General features: G+C 55.6%; 3 protein-coding genes across 3 annotated transcripts; 1 reads left to right on the top strand and 2 right to left on the bottom strand.

The window, feature by feature from the left end:
* The first annotated feature begins 115 nt into the window (after positions 1–115).
* On the top strand, positions 116–14,160 carry RUVBL2 (RuvB like AAA ATPase 2). Its single transcript, XM_055411642.2, has 15 exons — positions 116–427; positions 2,969–3,023; positions 3,298–3,353; positions 3,648–3,789; positions 5,864–5,993; positions 6,138–6,204; positions 9,444–9,550; positions 9,634–9,727; positions 10,066–10,189; positions 10,513–10,607; positions 10,694–10,812; positions 12,867–12,986; positions 13,372–13,501; positions 13,833–13,947; positions 14,047–14,160. The coding sequence occupies exons 1-15, from the start codon at positions 416–418 to the stop codon at positions 14,070–14,072; spliced, it is 1,392 nt and encodes a 463-aa protein (XP_055267617.1). The 5' UTR covers positions 116–415; the 3' UTR covers positions 14,073–14,160.
* A 77-nt stretch (positions 14,161–14,237) lies between these two features.
* On the bottom strand, positions 14,238–16,144 carry LHB (luteinizing hormone subunit beta). Its single transcript, XM_055411645.2, has 2 exons — positions 14,814–16,144; positions 14,238–14,574 (listed from the first exon to the last, which is right to left on the bottom strand). Exons 1-2 carry the CDS (start codon positions 15,084–15,086, stop codon positions 14,332–14,334), a joined length of 516 nt encoding a protein of 171 aa, XP_055267620.1. The 5' UTR covers positions 15,087–16,144; the 3' UTR covers positions 14,238–14,331.
* A 10-nt stretch (positions 16,145–16,154) lies between these two features.
* Positions 16,155–19,516, bottom strand: SAXO3 (stabilizer of axonemal microtubules 3). The gene is made up of 5 exons (XM_055411643.2): positions 18,504–19,516; positions 18,041–18,241; positions 17,779–17,940; positions 16,950–17,077; positions 16,155–16,546 (listed from the first exon to the last, which is right to left on the bottom strand). The coding sequence occupies exons 1-5, from the start codon at positions 18,657–18,659 to the stop codon at positions 16,177–16,179; spliced, it is 1,017 nt and encodes a 338-aa protein (XP_055267618.1). The 5' UTR covers positions 18,660–19,516; the 3' UTR covers positions 16,155–16,176.
* Between the last annotated feature and the right edge of the window lie 125 nt (positions 19,517–19,641).

The following is a 19,641-nucleotide window of genomic DNA, read 5'->3' as shown; positions in this document are numbered from 1 at the left end:
GACAGCTGAAGGGAGCTCGGGTGAACAGGGTTTGCTGCTGCGCTAGCTGATTGGCCTTCAACCCTGTCAATCCGAAGCTTGAGGCCCCAGAGTTGGAGTGGGAGGGAAGGCGGTCGATAAGGAGGAAAGGAAGCGTGGGGAACGTGTGGTTGCCCGAAGAAGTGTTAAAATTTTGCAATCGCCTTAGCAAGGAGGCTCTGGGTAAAAGGAGGAGGAGCCAGGAGGCGAGAGGAAAGGACGCGGCCTCGGCGCGTGGGCGGGGCCTAAAAAGTGACACCACGCCCCACCAGGAGAGTTTGCATATTTATAAAGAACCACCGAGATTTTTGGATGACTTGGCAGTCTAGAGGGGCCAGAACACTTCGTTCCTAGCGCGTTTCCGTTTCCGCTAGGATATTGGCGGTTGGTGAGCATCATGGCAACCGTGGTGAGTGTCGGCGTGCTGAGGGCTGAGGAGTCTCAAGCAGGGGGCTGGACGGGGACTCTTGGATCTTAGTGGAGAGGAGGCTGAGGACCTTGACTCCTGGTTCTGAGGAAGGAGGGAGCTGGGGGCCCGGGCTTCTGGATCTGAGGGAGGAAAAAAGAAGAGACTAGGATCCCGGCATCCTGGGTTCGAGTGAATATGTAAGGTATCAGTGGTCATGTCCGACTCCATCATCTTGTAGGAACTCCAACTTGCAATCCTTTGGGCGCAACCAGTGGCCAGTTCTGCAGTCCTTTGCTTTGAAGTCGGATCTAAGAATTAGGTTCAGCCTCCTGAGTATCTGGGAGGATCTCCCCTAGGTTCTTGAATTATCCCAGGCAGTGTTTACTGATCTCTCCCCTCTTTGTGAGAAGGGATAGTGTCTGACTTTTCTTAGATCCATGAAGACTTTGTCCATGTCCTCCCTGCCAGGACTGGAGGACTGGGAGGATGAATTCGACCTGGAGAACACAGTGCTCTTCAAAGCAAAGGTTGTAGTGTCTTTGTCTTGGGCTCCAAGCCATACAACAGTCTTGGGTTGTTGATGGTGTGAGTGGTACCTGAGTACATGGGAGAAACACGGCGTGGACCTGCCGTATGAGCTTCAGATCGTGGAGTTGCTTACTGAGTCTTGAGCCAAAAGAAAGAGTGTTGAGAACGCAGAGTCGAAAATGGTTGGGGGCACAGAGACTTGAGATCTTGTCAGGGAACTGTTTCAACTGTTTTCATATTCCCAGCACTTCATCAGGGCATGCCCAGTGTGGATGCTCAATAAGTTATCACTTGAATGAATACGTGTGAACTCCGTAAAGGAGAGACCAAGTATACTGGGCGAGGCCCCAAGTGCTTTTCTGAAAAACATCTGAATAAAGAAAGGATGTAGCCTTAGCTTGGGGGTTGGACATGGCTTCCCCGAGGCCTCAGTCGCCATGGTAACCCCAGTCAAGATGGGGCTAGGATGGAGATGAGACGGTGCCTGAGGTCTGAACTATAACTTGGTTTCTGTTGCCATGGCAAAGGGGATTGGATGGTGAAGTGGAAGAGGAAAGGGCAGTGGCCACCCTCCTGAGACACAGTTCCCATGGGTGTGGATAAAGCACTGGAAGTGTGAGGGGATGGTAGGGGCAGAATTTTGCAATGACCTCTGTGTCCATGGCATCAGTGGGCAGCAGGGGGTAGGAGAGGCTTATGGTGAAAGGAAAGGTTTTGTAGGAGGCAGATCTGTTTATGTTGGGATGGCTAAAGGTTGGGATTCCTGGATCAGTGTCTCTTATGTGTCAAGTAGTGTCTGCTAGGCTGTGTAGAGGTGAGTGGAAGTATGTTCTCAGTCTTCTGGTAGTGGTCTGGGGGCAGTGACCAGCCTCCTGTGAGGAAGAGTGAGCAGGAAGGGTCACAAACAGCAAGGGAGGAGGCATGTGACCTCATAGTGATCAGGAAGTCTGAACTCTTGGTTCCAGAGAGAGGAGGATTTTCCTTGGGTCCTATGTATCTCCTCTCCTTCTGGTTAAGAGACCTGTGAGCAGACACAGGGTTGTGGGCAGGTGGCCAAGGAGTTGGGTCAGTATGCTGGTTTCTTAGGCCTCCTTTTTGTATTCACACTGGAGAGCCACTGATCTGCTTTATATCTCCGGATTTATCTATTCTGGACATTGCATATAAATAGAATCATATGACAGGTGACCTTTTGTGTCTGGCTTCTTTGACTCAGCATAGTGTGTTCAAGGTTTACCCTTGGAGTGTGGATCAGAGGTTCATACCTTTTTATAGCTGAATAATATTATGTTATATGGCTACCCGTATTTTGTTTATCTGTTCATCCAGTGATGGATATTTTAGGTTATGAATAACACTGCCATGAGTATCTGGGAGGATCTCCCCTAGGTTCTTGAATTATCCCAGGCAGTGTTTACTGATCTCTCCCCTCTTTGTGAGAAGGGATAGTGTCTGACTTTGCTCTTTGGAGAGCTGGGGACACAAGCGGCCTCAGTACCTGCTTGTTGAATAAGCTCAGGATGTCATTCATTCAAACCCCAAACACTGAACCCTGAGGTAAAGCAATGAGATTTGTGCTGTGCCCTTCATGGGATAGAGCATCCATTAGAGCCGAGAACATTGATCCAACAGTCTCTCTTGTGGGCGTGAGATTGACTTACCAGGGGAGGCCCTTCTGCTTGTGTATCCAGAGACCCTAGAACTATCCAGGCAGGGGCTGAGGTGAGGGAGGGCCTCCCTTGATGACTGATGCTTGATGTAATTCAGTGAGGAGGGTGGGGGGAGCAGGACCCAGGGGCCTGCACATGGAGAGGCCCAGTGACAGAGAACTGGGACTGACAGTGTCATGGGGTCAACCCACCAGCCATAGTGGGTGATTGCCAAGGAGGGTCTGGTGTTTGGGCTGCCAGCCTCCCTTTGGGGAGGAGAGAAAAGGACTGTTTCATGGGAGGGGGGCAGGAGGGACAGCTAGGACCACAAAGTCTGTACTGACGCCTCTTCCTCCAACCCCAGACAGCCACAACCAAGGTTCCAGAGATCCGTGATGTGACACGGATTGAGCGTATCGGTGAGTGAGCGTGGATCCGGAATGGGCCCTAGTGCCTGCCTGGGCCCTGTGCCCTTGAGAGAGCCCACCTACCCAGGACCCCCAAGATGGGGAGGTCCTGCACACCATCCACCCATCTCTCGCCCTATCTAAGCAGGGAGGATCCTGAGTTCCATAGCAGATCAGATGCCCCGGGGTGGGGTGGGGTGGACCATGCCAGGCCCCAACCCCTCACACCACACATTGACAGGAGCTGGCCGGTAACCGTGTCTTCTGGTTCTTTCCCCTCATGCAGGTGCTCACTCCCACATCCGTGGGCTGGGACTCGATGATGCCTTGGAGCCACGGCAGGTAGAGCCCAGGGGGTCAGGCTAGGAGGGCTGGGAGGGCTGCTCCAGGGAAGCCTCAGATGGAGGGGACCCAGGGCTCTGGGGAATGCAGGGACTGTGTTATGATCTTCCAGATCTTCGGCTGTGCTGTATTTATAAAATTCAGCCACACACAGGTCTCTAAAAGATGGAGATGGAGAAAAGCCTTTTTTTCTGAAGTCCCAGCCAACAGTTTGGGCCTGAAAGTGGTAGAAATGCAGTAGCAGCTCAGTAGAAAGTCACCTTCCTTAAATGTTCTGTCACCTCCTACCCCCAGGCTTCCCAGGGCATGGTGGGCCAGCTGGCGGCCCGGAGGGCAGCCGGTGTGGTGCTGGAGATGATCCGAGAAGGGAAGATTGCTGGCCGGGCGGTTCTCATCGCTGGCCAGCCAGGCACTGGGAAGACAGCCATTGCCATGGGTAAGGCACTTCTCCAGGCAGTAGCTCTTTTGGCCTCACTGGATGATCCTCCCATGTAAGTCAGGGTCAGGTTCAGCCATGTCTAACAGACAGCACAAAATGGCAGTGCCTTAAACACTAAGGGTTTGTTCTGTCACGTAGAAGAATATGAACATAGGCCACTTCAGGTTTGTTGAGCAGTCCTGTGAGGGCTCCTACCTTCTTGCCTCCAGATCACTTGCTTCCATGTCAGGGACACCTCGGGTTTCAAAAAGGTGGCCTATGCTCCAATCATCCCACCCATACTCCATATAAGAAGAAGGAGAAAGGCATTGCAATGAGGGTGTACCTCCTAGAGGTTGCTCCTTTTAAACAGCTATCTCAGGGCACCCACATTCTCTTGCTTATATTTTGTTGACTCGAACTTAATGACCACACTACTGCACAGGAGAGAGAGAGGCATTAAAACTTTTTTTTATGTTTTAATTGGAACTGCTGCGACCTTAGTGAAATGGGCATTCTGGAACAAAAGAAGATGTGAAAGATGAGCATTATATAGACAACAAGCAGTCTCTTTTGCAATCCATTAGTGATTTAAGAGCTTTTTACTCACAACTGTACCTTATCCTCGGAGAAGGCAATGGCAAGCCACTCCAGTACTCTTGCCTGGAAAATCCCCTGGACAGAGGAGCCTGCTGGGCTACAGTCCATGGGGTCGCTAAGAGTCAGACACGACTGAGCGACTTCACTTTCACTTTTCACTTTCATGCACTGGAGAAGGAAATGGCACCCCACTCCAGTGTTCTTGCCTGGAGAATCCCAGGGACGGGGGAGCCTGGTGGGCTGTCGTCTCTGGGGTCGCACATGACTTCGGATATGACTGAAGCGACTTAGCAGCAGCCCCTTATCCTTGTTGAGCTCTTATCTATCCTTCAAAACCGCACTCTGCATCTTTTCTTTGGTGAAGGTTTCCTGGACTCTCCTCTCTCCCCACTCACTCTCACCTTTGTGCCTGGGCTGTGGGGCCAGGCAGTGAGACTCAAGGTAACAGCTAGGTCCTCAGTTAAGAAAAGGTGACACTCACACTTGGGGACACCAAGATGATTAAGACCAAAGTCCTGACGTTAAGGGGCTTGCAGCCTGCGGCAGGTGTTCGTGAACACTGTCCTGTCCCTGTAAAGAACAGAGGAGGCTTCTCCGATGAAGGATGATGGGGAGAGAATGGGGTGGCAGTTGTCAGGAGGGACATCCCAGGTGAGTCAGTACTGGAACTGAGACTCGCAGGCAGTCTGGGAGTCTCTTGGACAGACAGCAGGGAGCACGATACCCAGGCGCAGAGTGTGGCATGCCTCTGGAACGGGGACCAGGAAGAGTTGCCAGCTCGCACTGGTCAGGAGGGTTCAGTGACTTCCTGTCTGGGAGACTTGGCTCAGAGCTGAGCAGAGCCCTCAGGAAGGGGAGCTGGCAAAGAGGCCTGGAGCTTGGAGTGATGGCAGGAACCGCCTGCTGTCTGCCAGCCGACCCCAGACCATAGAGGAGGCCCTTCCTTATGCTGGTCCCTGGTCACATGTCGGGGTCACGGTTGAGCACCAGGGCCTGCCTGCCCGCCCTCATCATTGCTCCTATGCAGCAATGTCATCCGCTGCCAGCGCTTGTTATGTTATGGTTCCCATTACCCAGAGGGGCAGACTGGCTTGGGGAGCAGCTTAGGCTTCTTAAGATAACTTGGTGCTAAGCATTGAAGCCAGGATTCGAACCTGCACAGTCTCTCTTTAACTTCTCTTTTAGCCCTTTACCTCCACCCCTGCTTATCTCCCCCAAGCTCTGAGGCTAAACAGCTCTGAGAGTTTGGGAGGCAGGTCCGGCATGATTGTCGAGTCATAAAGTTTATGGTCTGGGAAGCGTGGGGTTCCAACCCAGGGCCTCCCAACATGGCCCTCCATCGCTTGCTTTCTCCAAGTCTCCCTGTCTGCCCCGCAGCACCCAGCCCTTCTCTCCTGCTCCTCCTGTCTGAAGAAGGAGAAAAGCTGGTTGGGGAGGTGTTGGGGACCTGGTGCCTGGACCACCTACCCAAACTGCCTCCCCTCCTCCCCAGGCATGGCGCAGGCCCTGGGCCCCGACACCCCATTCACAGCCATTGCAGGCAGTGAGATCTTCTCCCTGGAGATGAGCAAGACAGAGGCACTAACCCAGGCCTTCCGGCGCTCCATCGGCGTGCGCATCAAGTAAGCAGGAGTGATGGTAGCACCCAGCAGCCTTGGGACGCTCCTGAGGGATGCCAGCTCGTCCTGCGCCCGGGGCCCACAGGGGTGAGCAGTTCCTGAGGGCCCAGGCCGTGGGCTATCTCCTTAGATCTGTTCTCTCGCCAGGGAGGAGACCGAGATCATCGAAGGGGAGGTGGTGGAGATCCAGATTGATCGACCAGCCACGGGGACGGTGAGTCTGCTCCCAAGTCTAGGCTACCCCAAGGGCTGGAGGGTGGGGGTGCCGGGTCTGCACCGAGGTCAGAATCCCATGGAAGGTTCAAGATGCAGCTTAGAGTCATCCATATGCAGGCAAGAGTAGGTCGGTTGAATTGATGGTGGTTTGTCCATTTGTGAGGGGCACTGTGAGCTAAGTAGTGGAACAATGGAAAAGGATATGGAAAAGAACATATGTATGTCTAACTGAATCACTTTGCTGTACGGCAGAAATTAACACAATATTGTAAATCAACTGTACTTCAAAAAAAAAAAAAAAACCAAGCGATGGAATGACAGAGGAGGTCTTTCTCACAGTTAATTCCTAATAGTTAGGCTTACAGACCCATTGGATTTATAAATCCTAGTACCTCAACTTGGGGAAGGCAATGGCACCCCACTCCAGTACTCTTGCCAGGAAAATCTCATGGACGGAAGAGCCTGGTAGGCTGCAGTCCATGGGGTCACTAAGAGTCGGACACGACTGAACGACTTCCCTTTCACTTTTCACTTTCACGCACTGGAGAAGGAAATGGCAACCCACTCCAGCGTTCTTGCCTGGAAAATTCCAGGGACGGGGGAGCCTGGTGGGCTGCCGTCTACGGGGTCACACAGAGTCGGACATGACTGAAGCGACTTAGCAGCAGCAGCAACAGCAGCATTACCTTAACTGTACTCCATTAAGAATTAATTAACAGGACTTTCCTGGTGGTCCAGTGGTTGCTGCTGCTAAGTCACTTCAGTTGTGTCCAACTCTGTGTGACCCCGTAGATGGCAGCCCACCAGGCTCCCCCGTCCCTGGGATTCTCCAGGCAAGAATGCTGGAGTGGCTTGCCATTCATTTCCTTCTCCAGTGCGTGAAAGTGAAGTCGCTCAGTCGTGTCCGACTCTTAGCGACCCCATAGACTGCAGCCTACCAGGCTCCTCCGTCCATGGGATTTTCCAGGCAAGAGTACTGGAGTGGATTGCCATTGTCTTCTCCAGGTCCAGTGGTTCAGTTCAGTTCAGTTCAGTCGCTCAGTCGTGTCCGACTCTTTGTGACCCCATGAATCACAGCACGCCAGGCCTCCCTGTCCATCACCAACTCCCGGAGTTCACTCAAACTCATGTCCATCGAGTCAGTGATGCCATCCAGCCATCTCATTCTCTGTCGTCCCCGTCTACTCTCCGCAATTCCACCACAGATTCAATCTCTGGTCAGGGAGCTAAGATCCTATGTGCTGCTCAGCCATAAAATGAAGACAAAGCAGAAGCAATATTGTAACAAATTCAATAAGGACTTTAAAAAATGGTCCACATACCAAAAAAAATAAATCTTTAAAAAAAGATTTAAAAAACCCTAAAACTTAGCCAGCACCCCCACCCCTGCCCCTTCCTTCTGCCTCTTTCTGCAGTACCCCATATAAATAGCCACCCTCACCTGTTTGAGTTTTGTTAGCTTTTATCACCCAACTGTGAATTCCAAGATTGCCCATTTTAAAAACTTCATGTCTTCTAAGCCTTCGTTTATAGTCTGGTTTCCTCTTCATCTCTCTCTCTGTCTTACAGTTTTTCTGTAGGTCTCTTGTTTTTCACCGACATAAAATCATGTAACATAAACTAACCATCAACCCTTTCAGAGTCTCTCCTCCTCCCCTCCCACCCCACCTGCCGTCCCTAGCAACCACACGTCTACTTCCTGTCTTAATGGATTTGCCTCTGATGGAATCCGACAATATATGACTTTTTGTGTATGTCTTCGGGGTTCATCCGTGTTTGTAGTTCTTTGTTAAATATTAAGTTACAGGTGTTAATAAAATGCTAAATAAAAGAAGATCTAAAATTGCTTCAAATCTACCTTCTGTTTCTGTGTCTTGTAGGAACACCCTCCTCTTTTTCATTAGCTTCTCAGTTTCAGTGGAAATAGACTTAAAGTGAATAATTGTGGTCAACTGCCCTTTTAGCACTTGTAACAGCCTCCTAAATTAGTCTTCTCTATTGGCAATTAAATTTTGAATTTTAAAAACACGGTGGGGGAAAAAGAACAAACATGGTAGGAGACTCTTTAAGTATAGGGAAAGCTATTCCCCAGATAGTTCTTTAAATCAGAGTTTAAAGAGATTACAGAAGAAATCCGTGGATATATCCTCATCAAAATGAACAACCAGGGACTTCCTGGTGGTCCAGTGGCTGGGACTCTGTGCTTCCAATGCGGGGGGCCTGGGTTCAATTCCTGGTCAGGGAATTAAGATCCGCATGCCCCAGCCAAGACCCAGCACAGCCAAAACGAAAAACTGAAAATGAACCACCAAAACTCCCTTTAACTCCCTACCCAAACCCACCTGCCACCTGTCCCTACAAAGGGAGCATCTCGCTATGGAAACAACTCCAGGAAACAGGTGAGACAGGACATTGGAAAAAGCCCCGACTTGGTGACTGTTTATCTTGTTGGGGGGTGTGACATTTTGTTTTCTTAGCTTATCTGGTGGGGAGGGTGTGTGGCATTTTTATTTTCTTAGCTTATCTCTGGGGATGGGCTGTGGCATTTTTGTTGTCTTAGCTGTGTTTAGCTGTGTTCTTCTGGGTTTGTGGTTAACAAAAGACCACCTTTCATTTGGGTATGAAAAACAAATGTTAGAGTGGGACCCCCCCTTGACCCTTCAGTGGGACCTCAGGTACTTGTTGTTTTTACAGATTTTGTCTTTTAGGTTTTTGTTTGTTTCTCTTTGGGGGCAGGGGGCAGTGCTCACAGCATGTGGGATCTCAGTTTCTCAACCAGGGATCAAACCCACGCCTCCTGATGGGAAGTGTGGCGTTTTAACCACTGGGCGACCAGGGAAGTCCCTGTTTGTTCCTTTATTAGTTTTAATTTATTTATTTAGGCTGAGCCAGGTCTTAGTTGTGGCATATGGGATCTAGTTCCCTGACCAGGGATCAAAACTGGGCCCCCTGCATTAAGAGTACAGAGTCTTATCCACTGGACTTCCAGGCAAGTGCCCTTTACTGGATTTTTAATAATAGCTTTATTAAGGTGCAACTGACCTCCAATAAACCATGCCCCAGAAGGTTTTCAGGATTTTAGGTTTTGACATGCACATACCCACAAAGCTGTCACCGAGGCTGTGACAGTGGATATCTTCATCAAGCCCCCAGCACTGCCCCGTGTCATACTGGTTCTGAAGCTGTGCTGGGGAGACATCAGGGCCCCCTCTAAACCCCTCACCTGTTACCCCTCAGGGCTCCAAAGTCGGCAAGCTGACCCTCAAGACCACAGAGATGGAGACCATATATGACCTGGGCACCAAGATGATCGAGTCCCTGACCAAGGACAAGGTTCAGGCCGGGTGAGCAGTGGGGGCCACACCGGTGGCCAGGTAGGGGGGCTCTGGCCCTTCGTTTCCTCACCCCTGCCCTCCTTCCCCTGCAGGGACGTGATCACCATCGACAAGGCCACAGGCAAGATCTCCAAGCTGGGACGCTCCTTCACACGCGCTCGCGACTATGACGCCATGGGCTCCCAGGTGGGCAGGGCTCCTGGGTCCCCTCACCCAGGCACCAGCATGTCTCTCTCTCCCCCATCCCCCCAGCGCCCACAGGGTCTGGACCCTCCTGTCACCCCAGCCCTGTGTCCCTGGCCCTCCTGGTGCTTCCCCGTACCCTCCAAGACAGCCAGGAACCCTCAGCTTCCTGGTTTCTGGGGTCCTCCAGGAACCCCTGTATCCTTCAGTGCTCTGGGCTGCCCGAGTCTTTACCCCTCAGGCCTGGGGTTTCTGCATAACCCCCTCGACAGCCCCCCGGGGCCCCCGCTTCATGCTCTTTCCTGTCCTGGTCTACCCCAAACCCCGCCCCGGCTGCATAGACCAAGTTCGTGCAGTGCCCAGACGGGGAGCTGCAGAAACGCAAGGAGGTGGTGCACACGGTGTCCCTCCACGAGATCGACGTCATCAACTCCCGCACCCAGGGCTTCCTGGCCCTCTTCTCAGGTGAGGCCCATCCGTCCACCCCCACCGGGTGGCTCCCTCCCCTCCCCGCCATGCTCCAGGACGGCCTGGTGTTTCCCCTGCCTCCATCCCTCTTTGCCGTCTTCCGCCGTTGTCCACCTGTGGTTTGGTTCGTCTCTCCCCCTCTGTTGCCTCTCTGGATGTCTCTGAGTCCCTGGCCGCTGTCACGTCACCACTACCGGCTTGCTTTCTGTGTCCCCGGCGTCCCGTCTCTCTCTGCCTTCGTCCATCCTCCTCCCCCACCCCCGGCCCTGGATCCCTTCTCCTCTCTCACACCCTTCCCCCCACCACCCCACCTCCCACAGGCGACACAGGGGAGATCAAGTCCGAAGTCCGAGAGCAGATCAATGCCAAGGTGGCCGAGTGGCGGGAGGAGGGCAAGGCGGAGATCATCCCTGGCGTGAGTACCCCGGCCAGGCCAGGTGGGGGGACGCGGGAGAAGAGGGGCGCAGGAGGTGGGCTTGACACCTGCCCAACGGCCCCCAGGTGCTGTTCATCGACGAGGTCCACATGCTGGACATTGAGAGCTTCTCCTTCCTCAACCGGGCTCTGGAGAGTGACATGGCGCCTGTCCTCATCATGGCTACCAACCGCGGCATCACCCGGTGAGCCCCCGCCGGCCCCTGAGGAGGCCCCTGGGAGAACAGGGAGCAAGTCACTTATACCTCACTGCTGAAGAGAAATAAAGGGAACGCAGCTTTGTATTTCTCTTGACCTAAGGATACAGTGGAAAAATCCTTGAGGCAGGAAGAGTACCAGATACCATAAAATTTGGGAACCTCTGCCTTATGGTTTTGCTGTGCCCGGTTCTGTCTGCTGGCTCTTCCTCACCTCATCTTCAAAAGTCCACAGGAAGGGAGTGGGGGGCAGAGAGCTCAAGAGAGCCGGGGGCCTGAGGGATGCACCCAGCACAGCCGCCTGGACCTAGTGCCCGGGGCTGCTCAGGTGCATGACTGCGGCCTTGCCAGCTGAAGCACAGGGACGAAAGGGGCGCGACTGCCAGGATAATGGGCAGGTTGTCCCTGGCTTTTGGCTCAGCCTTTCCTCAAAAGGAGCTCAGGAGCTAGATACTTTCTCTGCCCCATTCCGTTCCATTCCTCTCGCCGCAAAACGCCTACTGCAGGGCCTGTGGGATCTTAGTTCACCAACCAGGAATCTAACCCGCGCCCCCCTGTGGTGGAAGCTTGGAGTCTTAATCACTGGACCACCATGGAAGCCCCTTATCTTACTAATTTTATTTTATTTTTTGGCCATGCCACACGGCTTGCCACATCTTAGTTTCCCAACCAGGACTCAAACCTGTGCCCCCTGCAGTGGAAGCACAGAGTCCTAACCACTGGACCACCAAGGAGTTCCCACAGCCCTGTTTTCAAGATGGGAGACAGCAAGGCCCGGGGACTTGCCCAGGGTCACATGTGGAAGGCAGCAGGGCTGGAGTTTGGTGTCCAAATGAGCGTGTTTGTATCAGCTGCAGGTCAGGCCATGGGATCAGGGGCATCACCTGTGAGAGACTGCAAACCCAGTCACTCCTCATCCTGCAGATTTCATATTTGTGATTCTGCTTACTCGCTACAGATGATCTGTAGCCCCCAAATCGATATTTGCCACACTTTGGCAGTCCTTCACAGACGTGTGCAGAGCAGGGAAAAATTGAATGGCTCACAGCAGACAGTCCAGGCGAGATCAAAGCAGGCAATGCTCTGCCTCCTAGTTTCAGCGCACCTGCTGTAATCAAGTGTCCTTTTCCTGATGTACTTGTTGCCACAGGCATCACACTGTATGCTGTTTGTTCCTGATGATTTTGCAGTTTAAAATATCCCCTAGGGGACTTTGCTGGCAGTCAAGTGGTTGGGAGTCCACACTTTCAAAGCAGGGAAGCAAGGGTTCCATCCCTGGTTGGGAAACTAGGATTCCACATGTTGTGTGGAGCAGCCAAAAAATTAAACAAATCATAAAATGTCCCCCAGCTGTCTAATGTCTTTGAGCACAGCAGGGATGGGCCGTATGGAGAAAACACTTGTTAGATAGCATCTGCCAGGCACAAGTTCAGAGGCTGTGGGCATGAGTTCAGCATGAGAAGTCAATAATATATACTGAATCGGTGTCTTTAAACAGAAACACCTGAAACCAGGCTATCTGGTGGCCAAAAATTGTGACAGAGGCTGCCAAGAACATAGCCATGTGTTAACTGTTTCCTCCACGGGCAGTGGTTCAGTACTTGCTAATTGATCGCCCCAGTTACAGATCACAGCTCCCACACATAACAGGAATCTGCTATTTCCTGGCACCCGCCACGTGCCTGACCTTATGCTGGGCTAGGTGCAGTGGGGGTACAGGGTGGGCCCAGTCCCTCCCTTGTGGAGGTCTGGGTCTCCGGTCTCGCAGAGGAGTGGGACCTTGATGCAGTAATCCCAGACCTCGGTCTCTAGCTCAGACCAGCCTGGCTCCGGGGTGGGTGGGTGGGGTAGTGACGCAGTCAGGGGGCGGCTGCCGCGTCAGGCGGTGTGGCCAGCCCGGAGCTGCAGGCTCAGCGGTATCTGGGCCGGTGAGTGGGCTGTGGCGGAGGGGGCGAGTGGGTGCGGTGTTCTGAGGGTAGGGAAGGGGGAGCCCGGTTCCGGGAGCGGCGCCCTGACGGCCCTCCCTGCCTCCTCCGCCCCAGGATCCGGGGCACCAGCTACCAGAGCCCCCACGGCATCCCCATTGACCTGCTGGACCGGCTGCTCATCGTCTCCACCGCCCCCTACAGCGAGAAGGACACCAAGCAGATCCTTCGCATCCGGTGCGGGCTGGCGGGCGGGGCACCCCCACCCCCACCCCCGGGCCTTCCGGGCAGGACCAGGCTGCTGGCCTGAGGGGCTGGTGTTCGCCCTGCTTGACCCGTGGGGACCACTGAGGCCTGCGGGGGCGTCACCGGGCCTGCGGGAAGCGGGGCTGGGCGCGGCATACAAGCAGTGGCCTCTGATGGGGGGGCGGGGCTCTTTGGACAAGGGAGGGGCTGTGCGGGTGCCTGGCGCTGGGGAAAGAGCCCTGAAAGGGGGAGGCCCGAGGTTGAGGTCCAGCTCCTGCCTCGGTGGCCCTTCTCACTCCTTGTTCTAGCTTCCGAGGACTCTGACTTCTTGTGGCTCCGTCCCTGGCTGAACACCCCCACCCCTCCCTGCCCGCAGGTGCGAGGAGGAAGACGTGGAGATGAGTGAGGACGCCTACACGGTGCTGACCCGCATCGGGCTGGAGACCTCGCTGCGCTATGCCATCCAGCTCATCACGGCTGCCAGCCTGGTGTGCCGGAAACGCAAGGTGAGCCGCCGAGTCCACCAAGCGTCAGAGGAGTGAGCGGTCCGCACGCTACTCCCAGGGCTTTCCGTGGGCGGTTGCATTTAGTCCCAGAACTTAAAAGTTTTTGAAGGCAGGGAACTTCAGACCCTTCGGTTTATTTCTTTGGCTCCCAGCCTGACACATGAGGAGCTGGGTAAATATCTGTTGGCTGCCAGTTGATGCCATTAATTCCATTTTACAGTTGAAGAAACTGAGGGATGGAGCGGTAGGGCCCACAGCCAGGAGGTAGCCATGGTGGGACATGACCTGGCTCCTGGGTGGGGCCCCCCTGAGGTCTCGTGTCCTTCATCAGGGCACCGAGGTGCAGGTGGACGACATCAAGCGGGTCTACTCGCTCTTCCTGGACGAGTCGCGCTCCACGCAGTACATGAAGGAATACCAAGATGCCTTCCTCTTCAACGAGCTCAGTGAGTGTCCCCCACCGTGCCTGCCCTGGAGAGGAAGGAGGGAGGCCTGGCCCTGCCTGCTGGGCCGCGCTGACCACGTGGCTTTCCTTCTCCCCACAGAAGGTGAAACCATGGACACCTCCTGAGCTGATCACCCTTCCCCCCCACCCCCCAGCCCCGTTTTCTACTAGAGTTCTGACACTGTGACTTTGTATAAAATGGTTCTGAAACTGGCCCCATTGTGTATGTGTGTGTGTGTGTGCACGCAAATGGGTGCACATGCCTGAGCCCCCAGAAAGACAACCCCGGAGCGCAGTTTGAAAAGCCTTTATTGGGAAGGGAGGGGAGGAGCGTCTGCTGGTTCTGGGAGTTAGGGTGGTCATGGGAGGCTGAAGTGGGGCATCCTTAGAGGAAGAGGATGTCTGGGAGTGGGGGGTGGTCACAGGCCAAGGGTTGGGTTCTGGGACCCCCGCAGTCAGTGCTGCTGAGGCGGCAGGGCCCACAGTGACAGCTGAGGGCCACAGGGAAGGAGACCATTGGGTCCATGCCAGGTGGGCAGCCGGGGAGCCGAACGGAGGCGAAGCGCAGCTCATGGTAGGTGCATACCCGCTGGGGCATGGGCGGCAGGATGGCAGGCAGCACCCGCTTCTGGAGGGCGGGGAGATTGAGTGTCCCCGTGGAGCCGAGCTCCCCCACTGCACCCCACAGATCCCAGACTCAGGCGTCCAGGGGACCCTCTGTGCTCTCCCTCCCACTTGCCCGGCCCCTTGCCCAGGCGGCAGGCCACCCTTCCACCCCCAGTGCCACTTCTGGTCTTCTATGGGCCTGGCCCCGAATAATCTGCCTGGAGCTGAGTTGGTGGCACCCACCCGCCCTTGGCAGCTCACCATGCTGGGGCAGTAGCCGGCGCAGATGCTGGTGGTGAAAGTGATACAGACAGGGCAGGCCTCCTTCTCAGCCGCCAGGGTGGCGTTGATGGGCTGGCACAGTGGCCGCAGTGGCCCCCTGGAAGCCCATACCCCGGCCACACCCAGCAGCAGCCACAGCAGCAGCCCCTGGGACAAGGCCAGTGCCTCAGGGCCAGCCAGAGCACTCACCCCACCCCCGAGCCCTGCATGCATACGTTCAGGGACCCAGCTCCTGTGCCTGCCACCTTCCATTCAAGGATTTCCCATCCCCAGGGACCCCAGACACCCCAACACCTCAGGCCCCACCTGTTGTCCTCCTCCGGCCGGCCGGCCTACTGTTCTCCCCACACCCATCTAGAAAGAGGCCTTCTTCACCAGGTCCCCAGACTCTCCCACTTCCTGCCAACTGTGGCCTGGATGGAGTCGCATGGGGCCCTACAGACTTACCTGGAGCATCTCCATCCTTGGTGCCTCCCTTGCTGTGTTTACCTGGTCTTATACCTGCAGGCTGTGGGGGCGGCAAGGCCACCGGGGGTGGCAGCATGGTGGGGTAACCTGGACACTAATCTCCCCGGGGGCGAGAGGCAGACAAGGTCAGGGAGAGGCAAGAGTGGCTCAATGGTGCATCCCTCCCCCCCACTCCCTGAGTGGCTTCCGCACCATGAAGCAGAAGACACCCAAGGAGAAGGTGACTTCACAGACTCACTCCCCAGGTGCTAGGGAGGTCGTGGTGGGAGTACAGGAAATCGGATATTGCAGGCCCTCAGCTATAACGCTTGCCTTAGCGCGCCTCTACCCATCACGAGGGGACCCGACAGAGGCTGCAGCACAGCTCCTCTGACAATTCTCCGATGGTGACTGGCTGCAGCCTCAACCCTGCTCCTCCGGCCAAAGCCTGAGTCCGACTTCTTAGGAGGGGCGTAGCTTCAACATCGGATTCTGTGGCCAGAGGTAGTGGGGGTCCACTCGCGCCGCCCCTCCAAAAAGGATTCAGTGGAATCCCACCTGCCCCACACTCGGGCCCCAAAAGCCAGGATGCCGGAACCAACCCAGCAAAGAGCGTAATTTAGGCTCTTTAACTCATCGAGTAAGATAAGCTGTGCCTCTTGGGCAGCAGAAGACACGTCCTACAGCCTCAAGGTACATTTTCCAGGCTCAGTCCCGCCCCCGCAATTGAGTGGATGTTAGATTCGCCCCGCCCAAGGGCCGAGATCTGTCCCGCACCAGGATGGGCGGGCCCCCTTCTAGCCCCGCCCAGCGAGCCCCTAGTCGCCGTCTTCCAGGCTTGCTTGGCCCCGCCTCGTCTCGGGGGCGTGTCCAGGGCGGGGCTGGCTGGACTGATTCAGACCAACGCTGGCTTCGAGCTGCCGTAGTTGGAGTTCTCGGTGCGGTAGGCATGAGGCACGCTGTAGATGCCTGACACCGGCTTCCAGTGGGGGCCGCCCCAGGGCAGATCCAGCGGGCAGAAACGGTCCAGCCGGCGGAGTGGGTGCAGCGGGAGGTTGTAGGATTCCTGAGCCAGAGTCAGCGCCCCGCGGTGCGGCACGACGGGTATTACCGGGCGGCCGCGAGGCAAGCGGATTTTCGCCCGCTGGGGTGGCCGAGAGGAGGACGGACAGGGCAGCTGCTTCTGGCTGTGGCCGCCGGCCTGGGGCGTCTCCCCGAAGTTTGAGGTCATCGAATCCTTGCGAGGATAGCATGACAACTCCTTCCTGTTGGGTTGGGGTGGAGGCAGAATGGGGAGGGCACAGCTGGATCCTCGAGGACACATTTGTAGGAGTCTGGGACCCTTTAGGAGGCTTGGGACTGGGGAATTATCTGGGGACTCAAACACCAAAAGAGGCCGGCCTTAGACTCTCAGGGCCATGCCCTCAGATCCGGAACTTCCTCTTGGGCCCTTTGCAGGGTCCTTGTTCCTGAGAGTTGACACTAAGTAAACCAGAGCGCTAAAAGAGGTAGGGGCTGGGTCTGAATTTCTGGTTCTTGCCCGCGCAGGGACTGAAGGCCGAGACTACTGACTCAGAGAGGGGCAGTCAACACCGGGGGACTCGGCGTCCCACCAGCCTCTGCGGGGGTTGTGCAGGGGGACGGGGCCAAGCGAGGACCCAGGCTCACTTCGAATAGGGCCGAAAGTCCCGGGCCGAAGTGGTCAGATAGAGCTGATGGCGGTCCAGTACACCCCGGTCAGAAATTGTGAAAGGCCGGCCGGCCAGCTCGGGGTTCTTGGTCCAAGGGATTAAAGCCTGAGGAAGATCGGGGAAGGAGGAATGAGCAAGAAAACTTTCATAATCCTTTCCATGTCCTGGGTGCCAGACTGAGAATTCCTCTTTCTTGGGTCTCAACAGCCCGTCTGAGCCAAGCCCTGATACCCGCCCCCAGAATCAGAATCCTTGGTCAATTGCACGTCAGAGCACTTCAACTTCGCGCCCCAAGTCAAAACCCTTACTAGCCTCACCTCCAAAATCCAAGTATTCTGCCCGCCAAGTCCCCAGTCACTGAAAGACCTCCCTGGCTCCTCCCCTAGATTGGTCCCGCCACTGGAATTCAGCAGAAACCATTCCTCCTTACATTACCCTAAGAGGAGAAGCCAGCCCTTTCTTCGGTACCAAACCCGCCTCAGAATATTCGAGCTCCGCCCGCGAGTACTTTAGGCTGCGTAGCTCCGCCCCTAGCTCCTAGGCCCGCCCCAGGATTTACTAGACCCGCCTCAGAGCTGGGCTTTCGGGTTTCCAGTCCCTGCCTCCTCCTGGCTCCGTTTCTAAAGTGCCAAACCCCTCCCCTAGTCTATGCAACTTCAGATTCGGGCCCATTCTTTAGCCCCTAGACTTAGAATTTCTTCTGACCCGGCGCTAGGGTCTCAGCCCGGTTCCTAGCTTCTGAGCTCCCTCCCCCCGACCAGGCGCTCAAAGTTCTGCCAGATCCTGCCACAGAGGTTCTCTGCTACCTGGGAAGGGCCCCCTCGGTGGTGGTCCGCAAGCTCTAGGGGCTGGGGCCCAAAGTAGGAGGTGGGGCCCCGGTCCAGGTCCGGCCAGCAGCCGTACTGCGCCGTGGTCTCACTGCACTGGTGCTTGGTGATCAGAGGGAGGCGCCAGCCGCGATGTCTGAGCTGAGAGAAGGCGAGGCGGATACCCAGAGTGAGGGTGCACGGGATTCCAGTGCAGCCCCCAGCCCTGTCTACCCCGGACCTGGGCATCCCGGAACCTTACTTTTTCCCCTAAATCCTTGATCCCCACAGTCCGGGTGGGGTTCGCAGGTTCTGGGGCTTTGGGCTGTGCGTAGGGCCCTCCATGGGTCTTAGGCACGAAAGCTGAGCCCGAGGTTGTCTCCCATCTGCTGATGACCTCGTCGAAAGCCCAGATATGCAAATCCTGCTTTGCGGCCGGGGGCAGGGGCTCCGCGACCGTGGACTGAGCAGAAGGTGCGGGCAGTCAGCTGAAAGGACTCAGGAGTCTGGTCAGCTCTCAGCCCTTTCCTCCCGCCAGTTCCAGGCATCTAGGTTCGCTGGCGCCTCCTCTCTCGGTCCCAGACCCTGAGACCCTCCTCTTTCAGTCAGACAGGAGTCGAAGCCCCAAATCGCCCTTTCTCTCAGCAAGGTGTCTGGATCCCCAGGCTCCTCTTTGAGTCTGGGACCCCAGTCTCCTCTTGGCCAAGAGGCTAGGGTCCTCTCACCTGCACAGTGGGCGGGGGGAAGGACACGGGCGGGATAAAGTGTTGGGCGACGCCACTGCTGGTGAGATGCCAGTTGGGCCAGGATCCAGGCGCCTCGGTCCCAGAGATGGGGGACCATGGGTGACCGTAGCACAGAGCTAGGGTCCGACCCGCCATGGTCCCACCCCTGCCCCGTAGCCTAGCAGGAGCAGGCTTGTTGTTGCTGTCGCCCCGGGTGACAGAACCCGCCCACCCTGAACGCAGCCAATGAAGGGCCTATTAGTGTGTGGCTGGATGGACAGAAGAGACCCAGGCATGGAGGACCGGGGATTTTGAGAGAGTGCAGAGACCCCCAAGAAGGGGACAAAAGCTCAAATAAATGGTGGGGAGAGAACCCAGAGGGAGAGGAGGGTAGGAGGCGTGGGGAGGGAGGGGAATAGAAATTCGGAGTTTAGAGTCTGAGACCCAGAGACCGGGCAGCAGAGAGCGAGGGGCTGAGACCTGGGGGCGTGTCAGAGACCCAGAGATAGAGAAACAGAGTGGAAAGAGGACAGAGTCACCCAGCACATCAGGGAATCCACGAGAAACACCCCTCCCATCCTATAGGGTCCCAGCCTTCTTAGCTGCCTCCGCCCTCTGCCTGGACAGCCCACCTCCAGCGGCAGAGGGGGAGGGGGTGGGTAACGATTTCCAGACTTCCCCGGGGCTCGCCCTCCCTCCCTGTGTGTGCTGAAGGAGTCAGCATCAGCTTCGGCTTCTTCTGTCCTGCCTGCCTTTGATTTGGTTGAAAACTTCCACCTGGGTATGGGGGTGGGCGAAGAGGGAGGGACCCAGAGGGAAATACTTAGCAATAAAGAGGGGGATGTGGAAAGAGTTTTGATGAATGAGAAGAATACATACAAGAGTGAGTGAGAGACAGCGAGTGAGAAGCCGGGACAGAAAGAGAGGTAGTGACCCAGAGATTATGGGACAAGAATGTCGACAGCAACAGCAAAGGAGGTGGCAGAAGAGAGCAGGAACCACTGACCTAGAACACAAGATGTAGAAACAAAGGCAAAAGTGTATGTGCGCATGTGCACGTGTGCGCATGTGTGTGGCTACGTGTGTGGTAATATATGAATGGGTGCTCTGAATGAATGGGGTCTACCTCTGAGTTCTC

This window comes from Moschus berezovskii, chromosome 22 (genome assembly GCF_049115385.1).
Source record: "Moschus berezovskii isolate FMDL1 chromosome 22, NW_MosBer_1.0, whole genome shotgun sequence".
Classification (NCBI taxonomy): domain Eukaryota; kingdom Metazoa; phylum Chordata; class Mammalia; order Artiodactyla; family Moschidae; genus Moschus; species Moschus berezovskii.
Note: the sequence above shows the minus strand (reverse complement) of the source record. Positions and strands in the feature narration are given on the sequence as shown.

Bases quoted from the DNA above. Each gene is read 5' to 3' on its own strand.
- RUVBL2 (XM_055411642.2), top strand. The intron at 6,205-9,443 runs GTGAGTCTGCTC...GTTACCCCTCAG, and splicing joins ATCGACCAGCCACGGGGACG to GGCTCCAAAGTCGGCAAGCT. The intron at 9,728-10,065 runs GTGGGCAGGGCT...CCGGCTGCATAG, and splicing joins ATGACGCCATGGGCTCCCAG to ACCAAGTTCGTGCAGTGCCC.
- LHB (XM_055411645.2), bottom strand. From the start codon at position 15,086: ATGGAAGGTGGCAGGCACAGGAGCTGGGTCCCTGAACGTATGCATGCA. The intron at 14,575-14,813 runs GTGAGCTGCCAA...CCCGCCCTCCAG, and splicing joins CCGGCTACTGCCCCAGCATG to AAGCGGGTGCTGCCTGCCAT.
- SAXO3 (XM_055411643.2), bottom strand. From the start codon at position 18,659: ATGGCGGGTCGGACCCTAGCTCTGTGCTACGGTCACCCATGGTCCCCC. The intron at 17,941-18,040 runs GTAAGGTTCCGG...GCCTTCTCTCAG, and splicing joins TCAAGGATTTAGGGGAAAAA to CTCAGACATCGCGGCTGGCG. The intron at 16,547-16,949 runs GTGAGCCTGGGT...CCAACCCAACAG, and splicing joins GACTTTCGGCCCTATTCGAA to GAAGGAGTTGTCATGCTATC.